The sequence below is a fragment of the Pyrus communis genome, chromosome 15 (genome assembly GCF_041283825.1).
Source record: "Pyrus communis isolate YQ-2024b chromosome 15, ASM4128382v1, whole genome shotgun sequence".
Lineage (NCBI taxonomy): Eukaryota > Viridiplantae > Streptophyta > Magnoliopsida > Rosales > Rosaceae > Pyrus > Pyrus communis.
Window position 1 is genome coordinate 2142320 of NC_142579.1, and position 16782 is coordinate 2159101.

A 16782-nucleotide genomic window follows, 5' to 3' on the forward strand; every position below is an offset into this window, starting at 1 on the left:
TTAGACAATACTTACCTCTTTGGTAGATCCCCTCCACTCCTCTCCCTTTCTGCATCTCTCACTTTCAATTTTTTTTTTTTTTTATAACAAACGATATTATATATACTAAGAGTAGTTTCAACATGAGAAGAACACTCTAGGGGATAGTTGATTTATCCCCCCTCCCACCCCCACCCCCCTCTTTTTAAAAAAAAAAGCTACTCCAGCCATTTCAATCCATTAGGCTTTGAGGAGCCCAGTTGCTCAGCCAATCCATAATTGATTGGCCAGCCCCAAGGGTAGTGATGCAAGGTTGACGTCACGTTATTAAAAAACTAATAAAAATATAAAAAAAAGTATTTAAAAATACAAAAAATTATAAAAAAAAAAATTAATTCAAAATACAAAAAATATAAAAGTTAAATTTTTTTTTTCTATAAATACCTAATCATGTTCTTCTACCTTACACCACATTTCAATATTTTCAAATATTTTTAACTAATCTTTTATTATTATTTGAGATTAAAAATAAAATTATTTTTTAAAATTTGATAAAAATAATAATATTTTAATATGAATTGCCTAGGCTATTCAGTTTAAGGGTGAAGATCTACTTGGGCAATTACTGTTCACTTGGGGAGATTGTATTACCTCTTGCCCATGAGGCTTTTTAGGGGTGAAAGTGCTCGAAGAGGGAGGAGATGGGCTTATCCTCACAATAGGTTAACAATAATGTGGTTCAAATTCGCATTTTGCGATAATTGAACCTAAAACCTCTCACTTACCAGTAAAGAGGAATACCACTAAACTGTTGTGACATCCCACATCGCCCAGGGAAGTGATCCTTATATGTATATTCTCATTTCTACCTAGCATGAGATACCAAATTGTCACATCCCGACTCGGGCGGGACCACTTCCCGGGCCTGACTCCACCATAGCACGATATTGTCCGCTTTGGGCCCCGACCACGCCCTCATGGTTTTGTTTCTGGGAACTCACACGAGAACTTCCCGATGGGTCACCCATCCTGGGAGTGCTCTCGCGCGCTACTCGCTTAACTTCGGAGGCCTTTTGGGAGCTCACTGGCTTCGAGTTCCATGGGAACTCCGAAGTTAAGCGAGTAGTGCGCGAGAGCATTCCCAGGATGGGTGACCCATTGGGAAGTTCTCGTGTGAGTTCCCAGAAACAAAACCGTGAGAGCATGGTCGGGACCCAAAGCGGACAATATCGTGCTATGGTGGAGTCAGGCCCGGGAAGTGGTCCTGCCCGAGTCGGGATGTAACAATTTGGTATCTCATGCTAGGTAGAGATGAGAATATACATATAAGGATCACTCTCCTGGTCGCGTGTGTGCCGACGAGGACGTCGGGCCCCTAAAGGAGGTGGATTGTGACATCCCACATCGCTCAAGGAAGTGATCCTTATATATATATTCTCATCTCTATCTAGCACGAGGCCTTTTGGGAGCTCACTGGCTTCGGGTTCCATGGGAACTCTGAAGTTAAGCGAGTAGCGCATGAGAGCACTCCCAGGATGGGTGACCCATTGGTGTGAGTTCCCAGAAACAAAACCGTGAGAGCGTGGTCAGGGTCCAAAGCAGATAATATTGTGCTACGGTGGTGGAGCGGGCTCGGGAAGTGGTCCCCCCCCCGGGCCGCGATGTGACATTGTAGTATTAAGTGGCCTCTCACTTTCATTTTGTAATTCTATTTAAAAAAAATAAAGTTAACACAAAATGTTGATATGATTTAATTGTAATTGTTCAAATAGAAAGAAACTTAGAAATTATGGTAGAGCAAGTACCTGATTAACAATTATGACTTGGTCAATAACTATTAATGGTGTCACGATATGGAATTATTAATTTCCTTTTTTGGTAATTTGGTTTCACTTGTTGTGGGAAAGAGTAACATTGACTTTGCAAAAATTTCATGGTGTGAAAGAGTTACTCTAGTCTAGTTTGAACTTATTTACGTAGTTTAGATGAATATAATGTAATTATATTGTTGTAATAAAAAGTAAAGTTGCTGCCAAAATTTCATGAAAAAAGGCGTGAAAGTTAAGCAGAAACTTTTGGTAATGATGTTAGTGTCTAAATTTATAGAGTTGAGTTTATGATGTAAGATTGTATATTTCAATGAGGAGGATTCTCTACCCTCTTATTTCCATCCCCTTCCATCCCCTCCTGTCATACATTGTTTTTTGTCTTATTATCTCTATAAAAAATCAATATAAGATATTGACGTGACTTAACCGTGACCGTTCAAATAGGAGGGCATGGAAGGGTAGAGATTAGGAGGGTAGAGAATCCTCCTCCTTTTTCAATATTGTAAGAACCATTCAATATAAATTGTACTTTATTCTATGAATATTCTAATGTGAGATTGCATTGTTCAACAACGAGACTCTCATCGCTCTTTAAGTTGTAATGGAAAACTCGCCTACGCACATATATGTATAATATTGTACAATACTATATTGATATACTCAATACACGTATTGGAACACATGATGGACAACAAAATTTATACTTTGTAATTGTTGATCCTAAAAACATATTGTACAATACTATATTGATATACTTAATACACGTATTGTAATACATGATGGGCAACAAAATTTATACTTTATAACTGTTGACCCTAAAAACTATCTAACCTACGTGGCGCGCATGCTGAGTAATTAATAAGCTGACTATGTCATTCGGTTGTGTGCAGGGCGTGCCAAGTCGTTGGCTGAGCTTAGTCGAGGAGTAAAATATGTTGATGTCGCGTCAAGCGTGCTGCTGACTTCTTGATCTCGTGACTGCGGCCGAGGAAGGAACACATCTTAGCCTTCGGGTTCTAGAGCCTAAAGACAAGGTTGCTAGTTTTGCGAAGTTCAATATCAAATTCGACTTTCAATGTGCCGAATGTAGTAACCTGGTAACACCTCACTTCGCCGAGAAGGTTGATGAGATGACCTCTACCAACAAGAACTCGAAAATCCTTGTCAACCGAGACTTGGATAAATAACCAGTCGGTCTTGAAGCAGTGTTGTTTATTCAAATTGAAGGTGCTCCTTGATCAGCTGATTCTACGGCTTGAGTGCTGTTTATCCAAACTAAAGATGTCGCTTGTTGCCTTCACAGTGCTGTTTATCCAAACTGAAGATGTGTTGACGAGAGAAAAAGGAGAAGGATAAAATCTCAAAGGGTGTTAAGAAGCTTTGCGCAGGGCAATTTGTGTGTTGAATTGGAGGGACTTTTTTCGATGCACAAAGTCTTGTATTTATAAGGTTGGATATCTGCTTGGCACGACCTAATGGTGTTCAACTGCAACTCAAACTCTAAGAAGAAAGACTGATATGTATCTATCCTTCCTATTCGTGACTTTTCAAACAAAATAAAAACCTATCTAGGATTATCACATCATATCAGAAGCCTAGCCCACCTAGGCTTCTTATCTCATCATCAAAACTTCATCAATAGCCTTTAAACTCATCTGACAACATCCATCACCATGTAAAAAGGCCTAGCCTACCTAGGTTTCTTATTTCATCATTATCCAAGACCCTCAAATCCTAGGCTATGCCACGTGATAAGAGTCTTAGGCCAAGCTGATCTAATCCACACGGTACACTGCTAACAAATCCAAATTAAATTGGACTGTTGTGCTTGCTTCTAAGTTGGGGCTATGATTTATATCTCATCTATTTTGTACAAGAAAATTGAGATAATTTATTAAAAGATAATTATTATGATTAAAAACTATAATATTATCACTTTCCTATCCGATGGTCAAGAATCATGCTCACTCAACGAACCCGATTACTCAAACCGACAGTGTAAAATCGGATCCAAACTGTAATATAACGCGTGTTTGTTTAGTCACCTAGAATTAATAGTTCGTATTTAGTGCAAGCAGAGATTGAATTTAATAATGCAACTAAGTCAGACTATCTCTGTCACTGTGGTAACAATTGCCCTGCCTCTAACTTGGTGGGTGGCCATTTTAAATTATTTCTGATCGAACAAAGAAGAGAAGACAAAAAGAAGAATTTTTACAGTAAATTGGACAAGTTTGCATGCAATTATATGGAACCTATGTGGTGGTTCACTTATAGAACTCATGAGTTCTATAAAGATATGGTTAACGTTTACTCTAAATCATATTTTAAAATATATATTTTATTTTCTAAGAGAATTAGGAATAAACTTTTGTTGATAAATAATAAAAGAAAATATATTTTCATAAAAAATTAAAAAAAGGTAAAACTTTAAATACTTTTTACCAACAAAAATAAAAGGTGACATCGAATTTGGACCAACCACTCAAGAGGATTTAGAATAAGAACATGGTGCATTTTACCTTGTTTAATTCTAGTTTAGGCCACTTAGTTTTATGGTCTAGTGATATTTTTCTTTACTTGTAAGTAAGAGATCTTAGATTCGATTGTCGCCAAATGCGAATTTAAACCATATTATTGCTAGCCCATTGTGTAGCTAAACCCACCCCCTCCCTCTTAGTATAAATTAATAATATCGTTTATTAAAAAAAAAAATCCTAGTTTAATTCAATGTTTTGGCATCCGTTCATGTGTTGTAGTAATGAGGTTCATACATTGTTTTTTACCTTGGTCATATATCATAATTTTTGGCTTACATTCATGTGTAAGTAATTGAATTCATACATTGTTTTTACCTTGGTTCATGGAGGTTAGTTCATGACAATTTTGTTACATGTATGCCCCGAAAACCAATTATAGGATGAAGTTTCTTAGGATAATGCACAAGAGATTAATGAATCTAATAATCAGAGGACAAAATTAATCCTTAAGACTGTCACATTAGTCATTATACGCCTAAATGGTGAGTCCATGAATAATGGCATACTAGAAGAAGAAGTCTAAAGAAGTTAGATTGCAGAGACCTTCTACCAATCAACCGTCAAATATCTTAAATTGTTCCTAATCGTAGAGTTATCAAATGGACACTAATAATACGGATAGGCCAATACACACTATGTATGATTCACTACGAGGATGACTAGTCTCAAGCTATTCGTATATAAAAACTAAAAAAAATGTGTAGGCGCTTAATATAAAATTAGATCACTGGACATAATCATTCAAGAGTACTTGCATGAAGTTCTACATACATATCAAACCATACTCTAATATACAAGATAAAGCTCATATTGCACAAACAATGAGATATGACATATCAAACCACTCACAAAAGACTAACAGCTCCAATAAATCAAATAATCGTTTTAGCAGGAGTGCCAAAATCAGGACCCCATTGGAAATACATGCTCTAGAACAATTGAGATAAAAGAAGAAAACGAGAATATATAGGCAGATTCCAACAAACAATAACAACAATCAAGTCTTATCCTATTAAAGTGGAGTCAGTTATATAAATCTAGAACGTCATTGCTCTCGGTTTTGCGCTAAGTCTTACATTAGCTCCAAGTACTCCATATTTTTTTTCTTAAAGTTTCTTTCAAATTCTTCTTAGGTCTTTCTCTAATTATTTTGACCCGATCCTCCGTCTTATAATTGCATCTTCTAACTAGACACCTGTAGGCAAATCCGAACACAAATTATTAATTCTGAAAATTTGACATTACCCCTTGAAACTATATTTTCTTTAACTAAAACCCATCTCCTTTTGTTTTCTTAACTAAAGTCCATTGACTAGGCTCAAACTAAGCAAATTCTTTAATTAAGTTTGGTTTTTCAAATTGTGTATTTTTCGAATGCCTAAACTACGACTATTAATACTTGGATTGGGTTTTTGGATCAGTACTTGTTATATCCATTTAATTAATTATATTTATTTTACAAAATATTTCATGCCATTCATTCAATGTATTAACTTTCAAATTGTTATAAGGTGCCAATTGAAAAATAATAATACTAATTTCATGATTTTGTGCATTAAATATACAAGTTAATTTACTTACCGACACAACAATGAACCTAAAACAGCTTCAACTATTGCACATATACTCCAATCCCTAATGCACAAAATAAAAGCTATATGTTCCGCGCAATTTTTACCTACAAAATAGTCTAATGTACCTATTCCATCAAACCAAAATTTAAATGGTCTAATTTACTTCCAAAATGGTATAATTTACCTCTGACAGCCCGTCCCGAAAATATCAAAAACGTACGTGTGAAAAGACTACTTTGCCCCTAGTTCGTTTTCGTTACGTTTATTGGTGGTTTTTGTGTTGTGTTGGCATGTTTGGAACCACTCACACCTTCCCACACACCACAACCCTTTTCTCCCTGTTTCTCTGCACTGTCCCGAGCCCCATTCCTTCCCTTTTTCTTCGAAAACGTACGGACACACACAAGCACACTAAATCTCCACAGATCGAAGGAACTGAGTACACATTCGAGCTCGTGAGGCTCGTGGGAGTCCAACCGTACCATTTTCAGGTGAGAACTCCATCGTTTTCACGTCGATTCGACGATGTCCGATTTGGGTACTATTCATGCACACGTGATTTCTCACGTTTTAGGGAAAATGAAGCTTGTAGGTAGCTTGGTGAGGTCCCAAGGAGACTCGGAGTAGTTCGTTTGAAGGATTTGGACGTCGGGATCGTTGGGTTCGAAGTTGGCCGGAGTTGGATCGATTTTGCAGGTGAGATTCCATGGTTTTTGACCCTTAAAAGTTGTATGGTTGTGTTCCCCTAGTCCTAGGCTTCATTTTGGTGCAAAAATTATGAAATTTGGATGAAAAACGAACGAGATATCAAAGTTTAAAGTTTTCGCGATTTTCCGGCGCCGGCGACGGTGCCGGAGGCTCGTTGGAAAATTTTTCTAAAAATTTGGGTGTGTTCCTGAGGTTGTGTAGAGCACGTTGGTATATTCATTTGTCCAATTTGAGCAATGTATGAGAAGTTATTACGAAAGGTAGGTTATGTGCTTTAAAATTAACGTTTTTGTAGTTGTTTCGCATATAGGTGATACGTATCCCGAGGACGAGCGTGGTTACTCGAGGCAGGGGGGCTACGACCCTTCCACATACCAGTGAGTGGGTTTTTGGTTTTTCGTATATACCTATATACTATATTTTTCCCAGAAATTGATTTAAATGTTTATTAGTTATATGCCATGCATTACATTATCATTGGTTATGCATCGTTAGTTGCTTTATCAAATGGTTATATATACATATGTATATTGGGTGCTGTGGACGCACAGGTAAGTGTTATTCATGTTTACATTCAGTAGCGATTAGTGCTCCCGCCCAGAGTAGGGCACAGTCCTTCACGTGATGTTCACCTCCCGCACCACACGCTCAGCTTGGATCCAAGTTAGGTGCACAGTCCTGTCGTACAGACCACATTAGGTGGTTCCGACTTATAGGTGACCCGCGATTATTTGCACAGCCTTCATGTGATCGTAGCACTAGAGCGTTTATATGTTTTACACCCAGGCCTGTCGTACAGACCACTTTAGGTGGTTCCGACTCGTGGGAAGGTTTAGTTATTGAGATTGAGATTTGAGCTCTAGATTCAGTCGTACAGGTCACGTTAGGTGACTCCAGCTGCCAGATTATTTGTCATTGATATGATTTATACCTGAGCACTTGCATTTCATTATGAGGTTTCGACATGGCATATTCTTGAGCATGATTGGCATATCTATATACATACGTACATATGTTATTTTCTGGGAAGTATACAAGTTTTACGGCGAGGGGTTAGAATGTATTTTACTAAATGGTTTTCGAAAAGCTTTGTTTTTGCCCACTCACGCTTTTGTTTTGCGCCCCTCCAGGTTCTAGTTGTCTAGCAGGTTCGGTGGTTTCCCAAAGGGCTTCCCCGGCATTTCTGACAGACGATCACCAGAGTAGGGTCACCTTCGGGTGTACTATTGTCGTATCATTTTCTTTTGGACTGCTGTAGGCTTATGCTCTGAACTTGTGTCTCACTTACGCTAGCACTTGTTTTATTACTTTATGTTGCTAGTTCTTATTTATTCGTACTATTTATATTACTATTTTATTAGCTTCCGCACTGTGTACATGGTTACGTCACTTCCGCGTGACGGCCAGCACGCCCTGATCTCGGTCGGGGTGTGTCATTACCTGCATGATTTATGGGCATTAGATTACAAGTTTATTTAATTGCCTACAACAAACCCACAACATTCAAACATTATCTAATATCACTAATTTTTATTGGAATAGGTAAATTAATTTAAATGCAGGTAAATTAGTATAAATATTTTATAAGTAGTTAAATTAATTTATATGTAGGTAAATTAGTATAAATATTTTATAAGTAGGTAAATTAATTTATATGTAGGTAAATACATGATTCAAACAATTTCTTTTGTACGAGATATGTCTATTTTTTTAATATAGTAAATTAATTTATATATGTTACTAATATTTATGATACAAGAAAGGTAAAATATCCATATGGATTTAATTGCTCGTCATAATTAGGATGAGTAATAACATTTTTTATTAAACAAATTAGAATTTTGTGGCATAAGTTGTAAATGTGTTGTAATAGTTAGTTATATACAGTCTATTTGAAATTTAAGTTTTATTTGAATGTTTAAAACTAGATAGATTTTTAGAAAAACTAATTAAAATGACTTGAAAATTTTGAGTTCTAACGATAATGACAAAATAAAGGATAAAGTGAATAGTAACATGTTTTACCTTTCAGTATAAAAATATAATTTTTTATTTAAATGAACAGAACCGTAAATTTTTCGTTAAAACTCTTTAAATTTTTATTTAAAAAATAAGAATTTCAAGGATTTATATACATAAAAAAACCCTTATTAATTTTGGATGACTTCAATGCCTCGCTCAATAGTCAGGAAAAGTGTGGGAGTCAAGGGGAATAGCTTGGCTGCATCCACAAATTTTCATGCGCATATCATGGCTTTCCCTGACACTCCATCCCTTTCGTTGTGGGAAGATTGTCTGCCTCTGCTTGAATGTCTTTCTTATTTTCTTCTATTTGTGCGATTACGATTAAGTCAAGTTAACATTTTATATTTTTATTATTTTTTATCTTATTATCTCTATACAAAAAAATCAATATAAAATATTGACATAATTTAACCATGATCGTATAAAATAGAAAGAAATGAAAATGACATCCAAACAAGAGGACAAACAATCTCCCTCTTTCGGTTGTTGTGTTGGGACAAAAAAGGGGTCCTACGTCTCCACTACCAAAAGGGGTCCTACTTCTCCACTACCACTTCATTAAATGGGAGGAGATGAGACCCAACTCCTCACCCATCACCCATCACCCATCACCCATCTCTGTCTAGTTAGACCTTTGTCTGTCTTTCTCTCTACTGTGTCCGTGTGTTGTTGGGAGAGAAGAGAAATCATGGCTAAGGGAAGAGGCAGTGCAGTGGTTGCTACGGCGGTGCTCCTCCTCGCTTTGCTGCTCCACTGTGAGTGGGCGGATGCAAAAACCTACACCGTTGGGGATGGAGGTGGTTGGACCTTTAATGTTGCTGGGTGGCCTAGTGGAAAGACTTTTAGAGCCGGTGACATACTCGGTTAGTAAATTTTGATATATCCTTGGCCTAGCTCAGAGCATGCATGCGATGATCATTTCTTTATCATTTTACTACGATGTAAGCTGTCATCAGTATTCTAAAATGTCATTACATATTCGACTTCGATATGAAATCATGAAGAATTTGTAATTTTTGGAGTCTTAAAATGTATCATTTTCAAATTGGTTCGTACGTACTACGTACTAGGAAGATATAGATAGTAGATCTTGAAAAAACATGCATGATGAGTTTGACTGGATTTGGTTGTGCTTGTATGGGAGAAGAATAGACATCTTGTTGTAATTTGCAGGCTCGATTGAAATGTTTTTAAAATGGTTGAAACCAGTATAATGAAAAAGTTTTTAAAACTAATCATTAATGAAAAGAGTAAACTGCCGATTTGCCCACTGAACTCTCACCTAACTTTTGAATTTCCTCCTGAAATTTTTAATTGAAAAATTAAGGACTTAAACTAATTTTTTTTGCCGATTTGCCCCTATTGTTAATTTTTCATTCATTCCATCCAAATTTCTGTTAAATGGAAGCATGTGCACAACATGTGTGGGTAGTTCGGTCGTTTCATTCTTTAAAATAATTGAAAACTTTAGATTTATAAAATATAAACTTATGCAAATATGTGTGATTCTATAGCTTTTGTGTCTGAAGGTCTAGTGAAGTGACGTTTTTGTACACAAATGAGAGTTACGTAGTTTGCACATGATAAAAGTTAACGTTAATTTGGATGAAATCTATGAAAAACTAATGGTAGGGGGAAATCGACCAAAAAAAAAAGTTTAAGTCCTTAATTTTCCAATTAAAAAGTTCAGGGAAGAAATCGAAAGTTGGGTGATAGTTCAGGGGGTAAATCGGCAGTTTACTCTTAATAAAAATGTAAATGAATCTTGAAAAAACACTTGAAGTGCTTTCTGCAAGAAGCACGTCATTGATGGTTCTTGCAAACTACTCTTGAAACCAAAAATATTTTCACTAAAAACATTTTTAGTCATTTTGAAAGCATTTTCAAAGGAGCTTGCATTCTTCAATAATAATAGTTAGTGATATATATATATATATATATATATATATATATATATATGCTGATTAGAAAAGTTAACTAATATTGTGTTGCATGGATTAACATATGATTCATTAACAAGTATGTATATATAGTTTTCAACTACGGGGCAGCTGCGCACAACGTGGTGGCTGTGAACAAGGCCGGGTACCAGACATGCAGCACTCCAAGAGGTGCAAAGGTCTATCAAACTGGAAGAGACCAGATCAGACTTGCTAAAGGACAGAACTTCTTCATCTGCAATTTCCCCGGTCACTGCCAATCTGCAATGAAAATTGCCATTACCGCTGCCTAGTGCAGTGTTCCTACCTTCCTACGTTCCTAATAATAACGTCTGCCTAACTAGAGGTTGACTTGCTTATATATATCTACATATCACACCTCTTTTTATGGACACTCTTATTTAATCTTGTCTGTCTTTTGTGTTTACTTATTTAATAGCTAAAATAAAAAAAAATTTGTGTATGAAGTCATTTTCTAAAGCAAAGCCCTATCCCGCCATGTCTATGCCGCAAGTAAATAAAAAAGGGCCTTCTCCCTAGCCCTGGAAGCGCACGCAATAACTTATCGAGTCGGTCCAAATCATGTGTTTATGAGGAGTGCCAACTCCAATTACTGTTTTGTGTACGATCTATACTAAATGTGGCATACTATCCATATTACCTCCTCTATATTTATTCTTTCTTTTTTGGTCGAGTGAGCAAACTACTTTTCATAACCCTCATGATCCACTGTGAGAGCACTATATATGCTAGCAAAATATATGTTGTTGGATACGCTGTTTGTAACTTTTTCACTACTACTTTGTGGGTGAAGAAATAATAGTTTGAGAGTCTTGGTGCTAGCTTTAGGGCCACATTGGACCATTCAATGGTCGCCATTGGGAAAGATCACTTTGTGTAAGCCACGATAAGGTGGCCTCTCTCTCTGCTCTATCCCTCTTCTCTCCCCCGCCAAGACCTTTACTCGCAAACTCTGGTTCCCAGCCATCGGCCCTTTTCCTTGATTGGGGTCGGTGGCAAGCCTTAAATTTATTTTTTATGTGGCTCTCTTCTTTCCTTATTTTTCTTGCTTTGCTTTTGATCTTTATGGGCTGGTTTGGTATTATTGTGCTTTGAAAAAAAATTACTTCTGCTGTGCTGTGAGAATCAACAGTTGTGAAATAAAGTAGCAGAGTGTTTGGTAAACTTTTTTGTAAAAGTGATTTTGGAAAAAAAAGTAATATTATAGTGTTTGGTAAACTTTTATGTAAAACAGCTGTGACTGTGTGAAATGACCAAAAAGTATTTGGTTTTATTTAGTGTGCCTTAAGGGGCCCACTCCTTTTATTTGGTCTCTCTCTTCTTCTTTCTTTCTTCCCTTTTTCCCGTGAGACTCCTTTCTCTTTAACTCTCTCTTTATGATACTCTCACTCTATCTAATTACATAGAGAATCACCCACACCAACATCATTTTTCGAGTGAAATTCATACCAATATTCCCTGTTTTATGTGTAGTTTGACCTATGGATTCGAATGGTGGCGTTGCATGTGAAGTTCAAGTACTCAAAAATGAAGAAAGCCAACCCTTCCCTCTCGGTGAAAAACTCTTTGACGAGTTGACCTAAGGCTCGATGAAATTGGGGTGCTTCAAACTCAATTCAACCTTCATTTAATCTCAAGTACAACTTCTGTATCCTGCATATCGAATTTTGGCATGAAATTCTTGGGATTTAACCCAAATGCCCTTTCTGTGTTCATGCCTAGAAATACGGTGACCTTCTTGGTCATTTTTCCAGCAAACTCGGGACTGAATCTACACCAATCGCCTAATCTCAACTTTGGGTAACTCTGAATCTATACCAAGCTGGAGAAATCTAGAGAACGAGAGAGATCTGGGATTGAAGTTTTCTGGTTCGAGTTTTGCAAGAGCGTGAATGCGAGGAAATGAGGGCAATTTCGGGTTATTGAAAAATTCATTAAAGATTATTGTTCACCCATGTTTTTGAAAATAAGCTGGTTTTTGGAAACTGCTATTTGCAGCTTCAGGTTTTGGGCTTATTTTCATCCAAAACTTTGAAATAAAGCCGATTTTGAGAGTTTACCAAATAGCAAAAACCCTCCCAACTTTTTTTCATACTAACTTTTTTTTTATTTTTTTTTTATTTTTTATTTTTTTAAATCTCAATGCCAAACCAGGGCTGTATCTGATCATTTTGTATTTGAGTGCAACTTCACTTTGCCTTGAGCTGTCTCAATTTCTGTGGGCTTTGTCTCAATTTCCTTTGGCTTTGTCTCACTTTATGGCAATTCTCATCTCAAATCCGAAATTCATGCTTTCTTCCACTCCAATAGTTGTTCCTAGCCGCGAATTGTCCACCAGCCTCGGCCACTCGACTCATCTTGTGTTTCCTCCATGGATCTCATTTGGATACATGCTTTGGGTTTGGGTGGCTCTCAAAGTGTATTTAGCACTACTTAGTAAGATTATGGGAGCACTCATAGCGCGGGTGGTTTTCCACCCCTATTCTCCATTTCATCCAGTTGGTTTGTTGGGTCTTCTTCTAGATGGCGGCGGCTTCACGATGGTGGTGTGGCTACTTGGGTGGTGGCAGCTGGTCCCTCTTTTCAGATCGAGGGTTTTATGTTTTAGGGTGTTATGGGTTTTACTGTTGGGCTTTTCCCCTTGTATTTTATTTGGTTGTATTCTTGCTTGCTTGGTTGTTTTTGTTTGGTGGACTTTTCTAGCCTTGTATTAGCTTTTATCTAATGAATTTCACTTTGTTTGACAAAAAAAAAAAAAGACTCTTCATGCTTCTGCTCGGTTCATAAAGTGTCATAATTAAAGAAAAAAGAAAATAAAATAAAAATGGGAGAAGAAATTGCCATGCCTTCTTTATTGAATTGTTATGGGGATTTGACCTTTTTTTTTTTTTAAGAGGAAGAAAAGGAAAAGAAAAAGAAGCACAAAATAAAATGATTAGGATTGCCATGCCTTCATCATTAATTGAGTAATGCTAGAAAAATTAAATTTGTAGACCAAACAAAGTGTCCGTATAGATAAGATTTTTCCTTCTCCAAAGTGAGTATCAAGTACAAGTATTTTTTTCAGTGTAAATTAAGGTAGTAATTCCACAATTGTAATTAAAAATTAATTAACTCGAATACGTGGTGGGGTTGGATCTGCTTATAACTAGCGAGTTTCCACTACAATGCTCCTAAGTTTTAGTGGCACATTTTTACACCAATGCTACATACCACTCAGTTATATGGGTTCTTATACAAGATATAACCTTTGTACATGTCCATTAGATTCTCTGCATGCAAGACCTAATCGTTAATTTTTCGGACTACTCAATGGTACATACCGAATAGACACCCTCGTCTCAAGAGAAAAAACACACCCTCGTCAATTAATTATTCAAACCAACAATGCATATGATTCAAAGAACAAACATAGTTCACTGATTTTATTTAAACTCAAGACATTCAGTCAAGGCTTTTGCCTCATAAAAAAATCTTAATAATGTGAGGAATTATATTATTATTTAGCAGTGACTGCTATCTTCATCCCAGCAGCACAGTGGCCAGGAAAACCGCAGATGAAGTAGTTTTGTCGTTGCTGAATTTTGATTTCATCGTTTCCCGACGAGAAGAGTTTGTCGCCGACTGTGCATGTCCTGAAACCAATTTCATCTACGATTGCCACATTGTGGAATGCATTGTTGTATTTGAACACTGCAAATAAGATTTCATTGCAATCAAATTAGATACCAATTAATTAAATTAATGTATGAACTAACAAAAAGAGTAATGTTAGGAATACGAGATTTTTATATTTTGGGCACTAACATGCCATATATACCTCCACAAGTTTTTCTTCGGCTCTCGATAGACTCTTTAAAAAATGAGACTTTATATAGACTTTCTGTCACCTCATTTTTTTTACACAATATTTTGTATTGTTGGCACGAAAATTGACGTTAAACTGTGGAGTGACAAAAAATCTATGAAGAATCCTATTTTTGAGAGAATCCACATAGCCTTGATCCTTCAAATTTTATTTTTTCACTAAAATGTTTCTTTGGAAAACATTTGTTAACTTCTATTAAAATCAATGATGTAGCCTCATTTTTTTTCATCAATAATCTTTTGTTCATCGTGATTCTTGATCAATATGTCTCAATACTTTTTATCCAAAGTACCGAATTTCCAACAAGTAAAAAAAATTTAGGGCTCATTTGATAACTTATCTCATTTTTTGTTTCAAATATTTATTTTGACATGGAAATATATACATGACAGGAAATGAGAGAACGGATCAAGAATAAGAGAGATGTAGAAGAAATATATAAGAAAAAACACATAAAATGAAACAAAAAATCATTTTCAGTTGGTTTCACTTTCAAAACTTTGTTTCCATTTGTACGTTTTTCTCATATCTCCATTGCTCTTTTTAATGTCCCATTTTTTTAATATACATTTCTCGTATGTTAACCCAAAAGTAAAAAACTAAAACTCAAAACTAAAATGGTATCAAACGAACACATACACATGATTTATAAATTGGCTGCAACTTAAATCATAAAACTTACCCAACGTATCATTGGCAGTAAAGTTCTTGCCATTAGGCCAGTCATGAACCTTTAAGTTCCAGCCATCACCCTCTCCGACGGTGAAGGTTTCGGCATGAGCAGTCTCACCGTGAAGCACCATGCACAACCCTATCGCTATCACTGCGGTAACAATTGCACTGCCTCTAACCTGGGTGGCCATTTTCTGGTTTTTCCTGGTCGAACAAGGGCGTGAGTAAAACTATATGGAACCTATGTGGTGGTTGTTCACGTTTTATAGGAACTCAATCTGGGGTTTTTAATGTTTTACCATTTTTATAAAGATATGTTTTTCTTTTATTCAAATTTGTATTTAGAATATAGTTTTTTTATTTCCTAAGAGAGATAGAAATAGACTTATTTTTAATAAATAATAAAGATATGCATTTTCATAAAAATGGTAAAACTTTAAATACATTTTGACTAAGAAAATCAAAAGGTGACACTGGATCTAGACCAGCCACTTAAAGATGGTTAATTTAGATTACGATCATAATGCATTTCATTTCCCATTATTTACTTCTTCTTTTTTCCCCAAAAAAAAAAAAAGGAAAGTAAATAATGAGAAATGCATTATGATCGTAATGCATAATTAGTTTATGAGAAATGCTAACGGGACTCTTTAAATTAGGATTTTTGTAGGCTCTCTGCAACCTCACAATTTAACGTCAATTTTCGTGCCAACATTATAAAACATTGTGACAAAACATGAGAAGGTAGAGATGTTGGAATATAAAAGGGAAAGTATTTTCAGGTTTGATTTAATTAGTGATTTTATGTGATTTAATAAATGTTTTATATGATTTGATTTAGTCTATGATTGTTTTGGTTTATTTTCTAGTGTTGCTCCTTTGTTATCTTATAAATACCTCCTTGTGGAGAAGAATTGACACGTCCCGATCCAGATATTCCCCGAACACCAGGATAGGTACGTGATGGCCGACACCCGAAGGTGACGCAAGCCATTTAGAACGCATGGGAACAAGAATAAATATGACTTAAACATTTAAATGTAATTAATATACGAAAGGGGAACGTGTTCAGAGCATACAACTAATTAGAATACTAAAAAGAAATAATATAAAATTGAATGAATAAAAGATTGGGTCCTACACCAAGAGGACTCGAAGATGCCGATACGGAAGTGCCTTGACGTTGGGATCGTACGCCTCGAATCTAAATCAGATACTTCGCTGCCGAAGAGCCATGCAAACTAGCAAAGACAGGAACACCACAATATATGCACTTGTGGGGCTCTTGTCATGGCCGGGAAAGCTACGGTTTCCTCGCCGGAATTTGGGCTTCCTTCTCGAGCCATTTCTCTAGTCGGAAAGAGGTGGAACTCGCCGATTTCGTCGGCCTACGGTGGTGGTGATGGAAGTCCCGATGTCCGCACTTATAGAGGAGTTAGAGGGGAATGAGGGAGATCCGAGGATGGTATGGTCACCAGAGAGTAACCCACGGTGGTGGTGTGGGTGGTGTTGCCTTGTGTGTGTCTCTATGGGTTTTCGAAGAAGGGAAGGGAGGGAGTGACAAAGAGAGTTGAGAGAAGAGAGGTGAGCTGAGAGACTCGGGGAGAGAAAGAGAGAGAGAGAGAG

General features: G+C 36.4%; 2 protein-coding genes across 2 annotated transcripts; one reads left to right on the forward strand and one right to left on the reverse strand.

Moving 5' to 3' along the window:
- Positions 1 to 9224: 9224 nt before the first annotated feature.
- LOC137711411 (basic blue protein) lies at positions 9225 to 11062 on the forward strand. The gene is made up of 2 exons (XM_068450653.2): positions 9225 to 9518; positions 10689 to 11062. Exons 1-2 carry the CDS (start codon positions 9344 to 9346, stop codon positions 10886 to 10888), a joined length of 375 nt encoding a protein of 124 aa, XP_068306754.1. The 5' UTR covers positions 9225 to 9343; the 3' UTR covers positions 10889 to 11062.
- A 3002-nt stretch (positions 11063 to 14064) lies between these two features.
- Positions 14065 to 15368, reverse strand: LOC137728052 (basic blue protein-like). The gene is made up of 2 exons (XM_068466935.2): positions 15167 to 15368; positions 14065 to 14309 (listed from the first exon to the last, which is right to left on the reverse strand). The coding sequence occupies exons 1-2, from the start codon at positions 15345 to 15347 to the stop codon at positions 14116 to 14118; spliced, it is 375 nt and encodes a 124-aa protein (XP_068323036.2). The 5' UTR covers positions 15348 to 15368; the 3' UTR covers positions 14065 to 14115.
- Positions 15369 to 16782: the final 1414 nt, after the last annotated feature.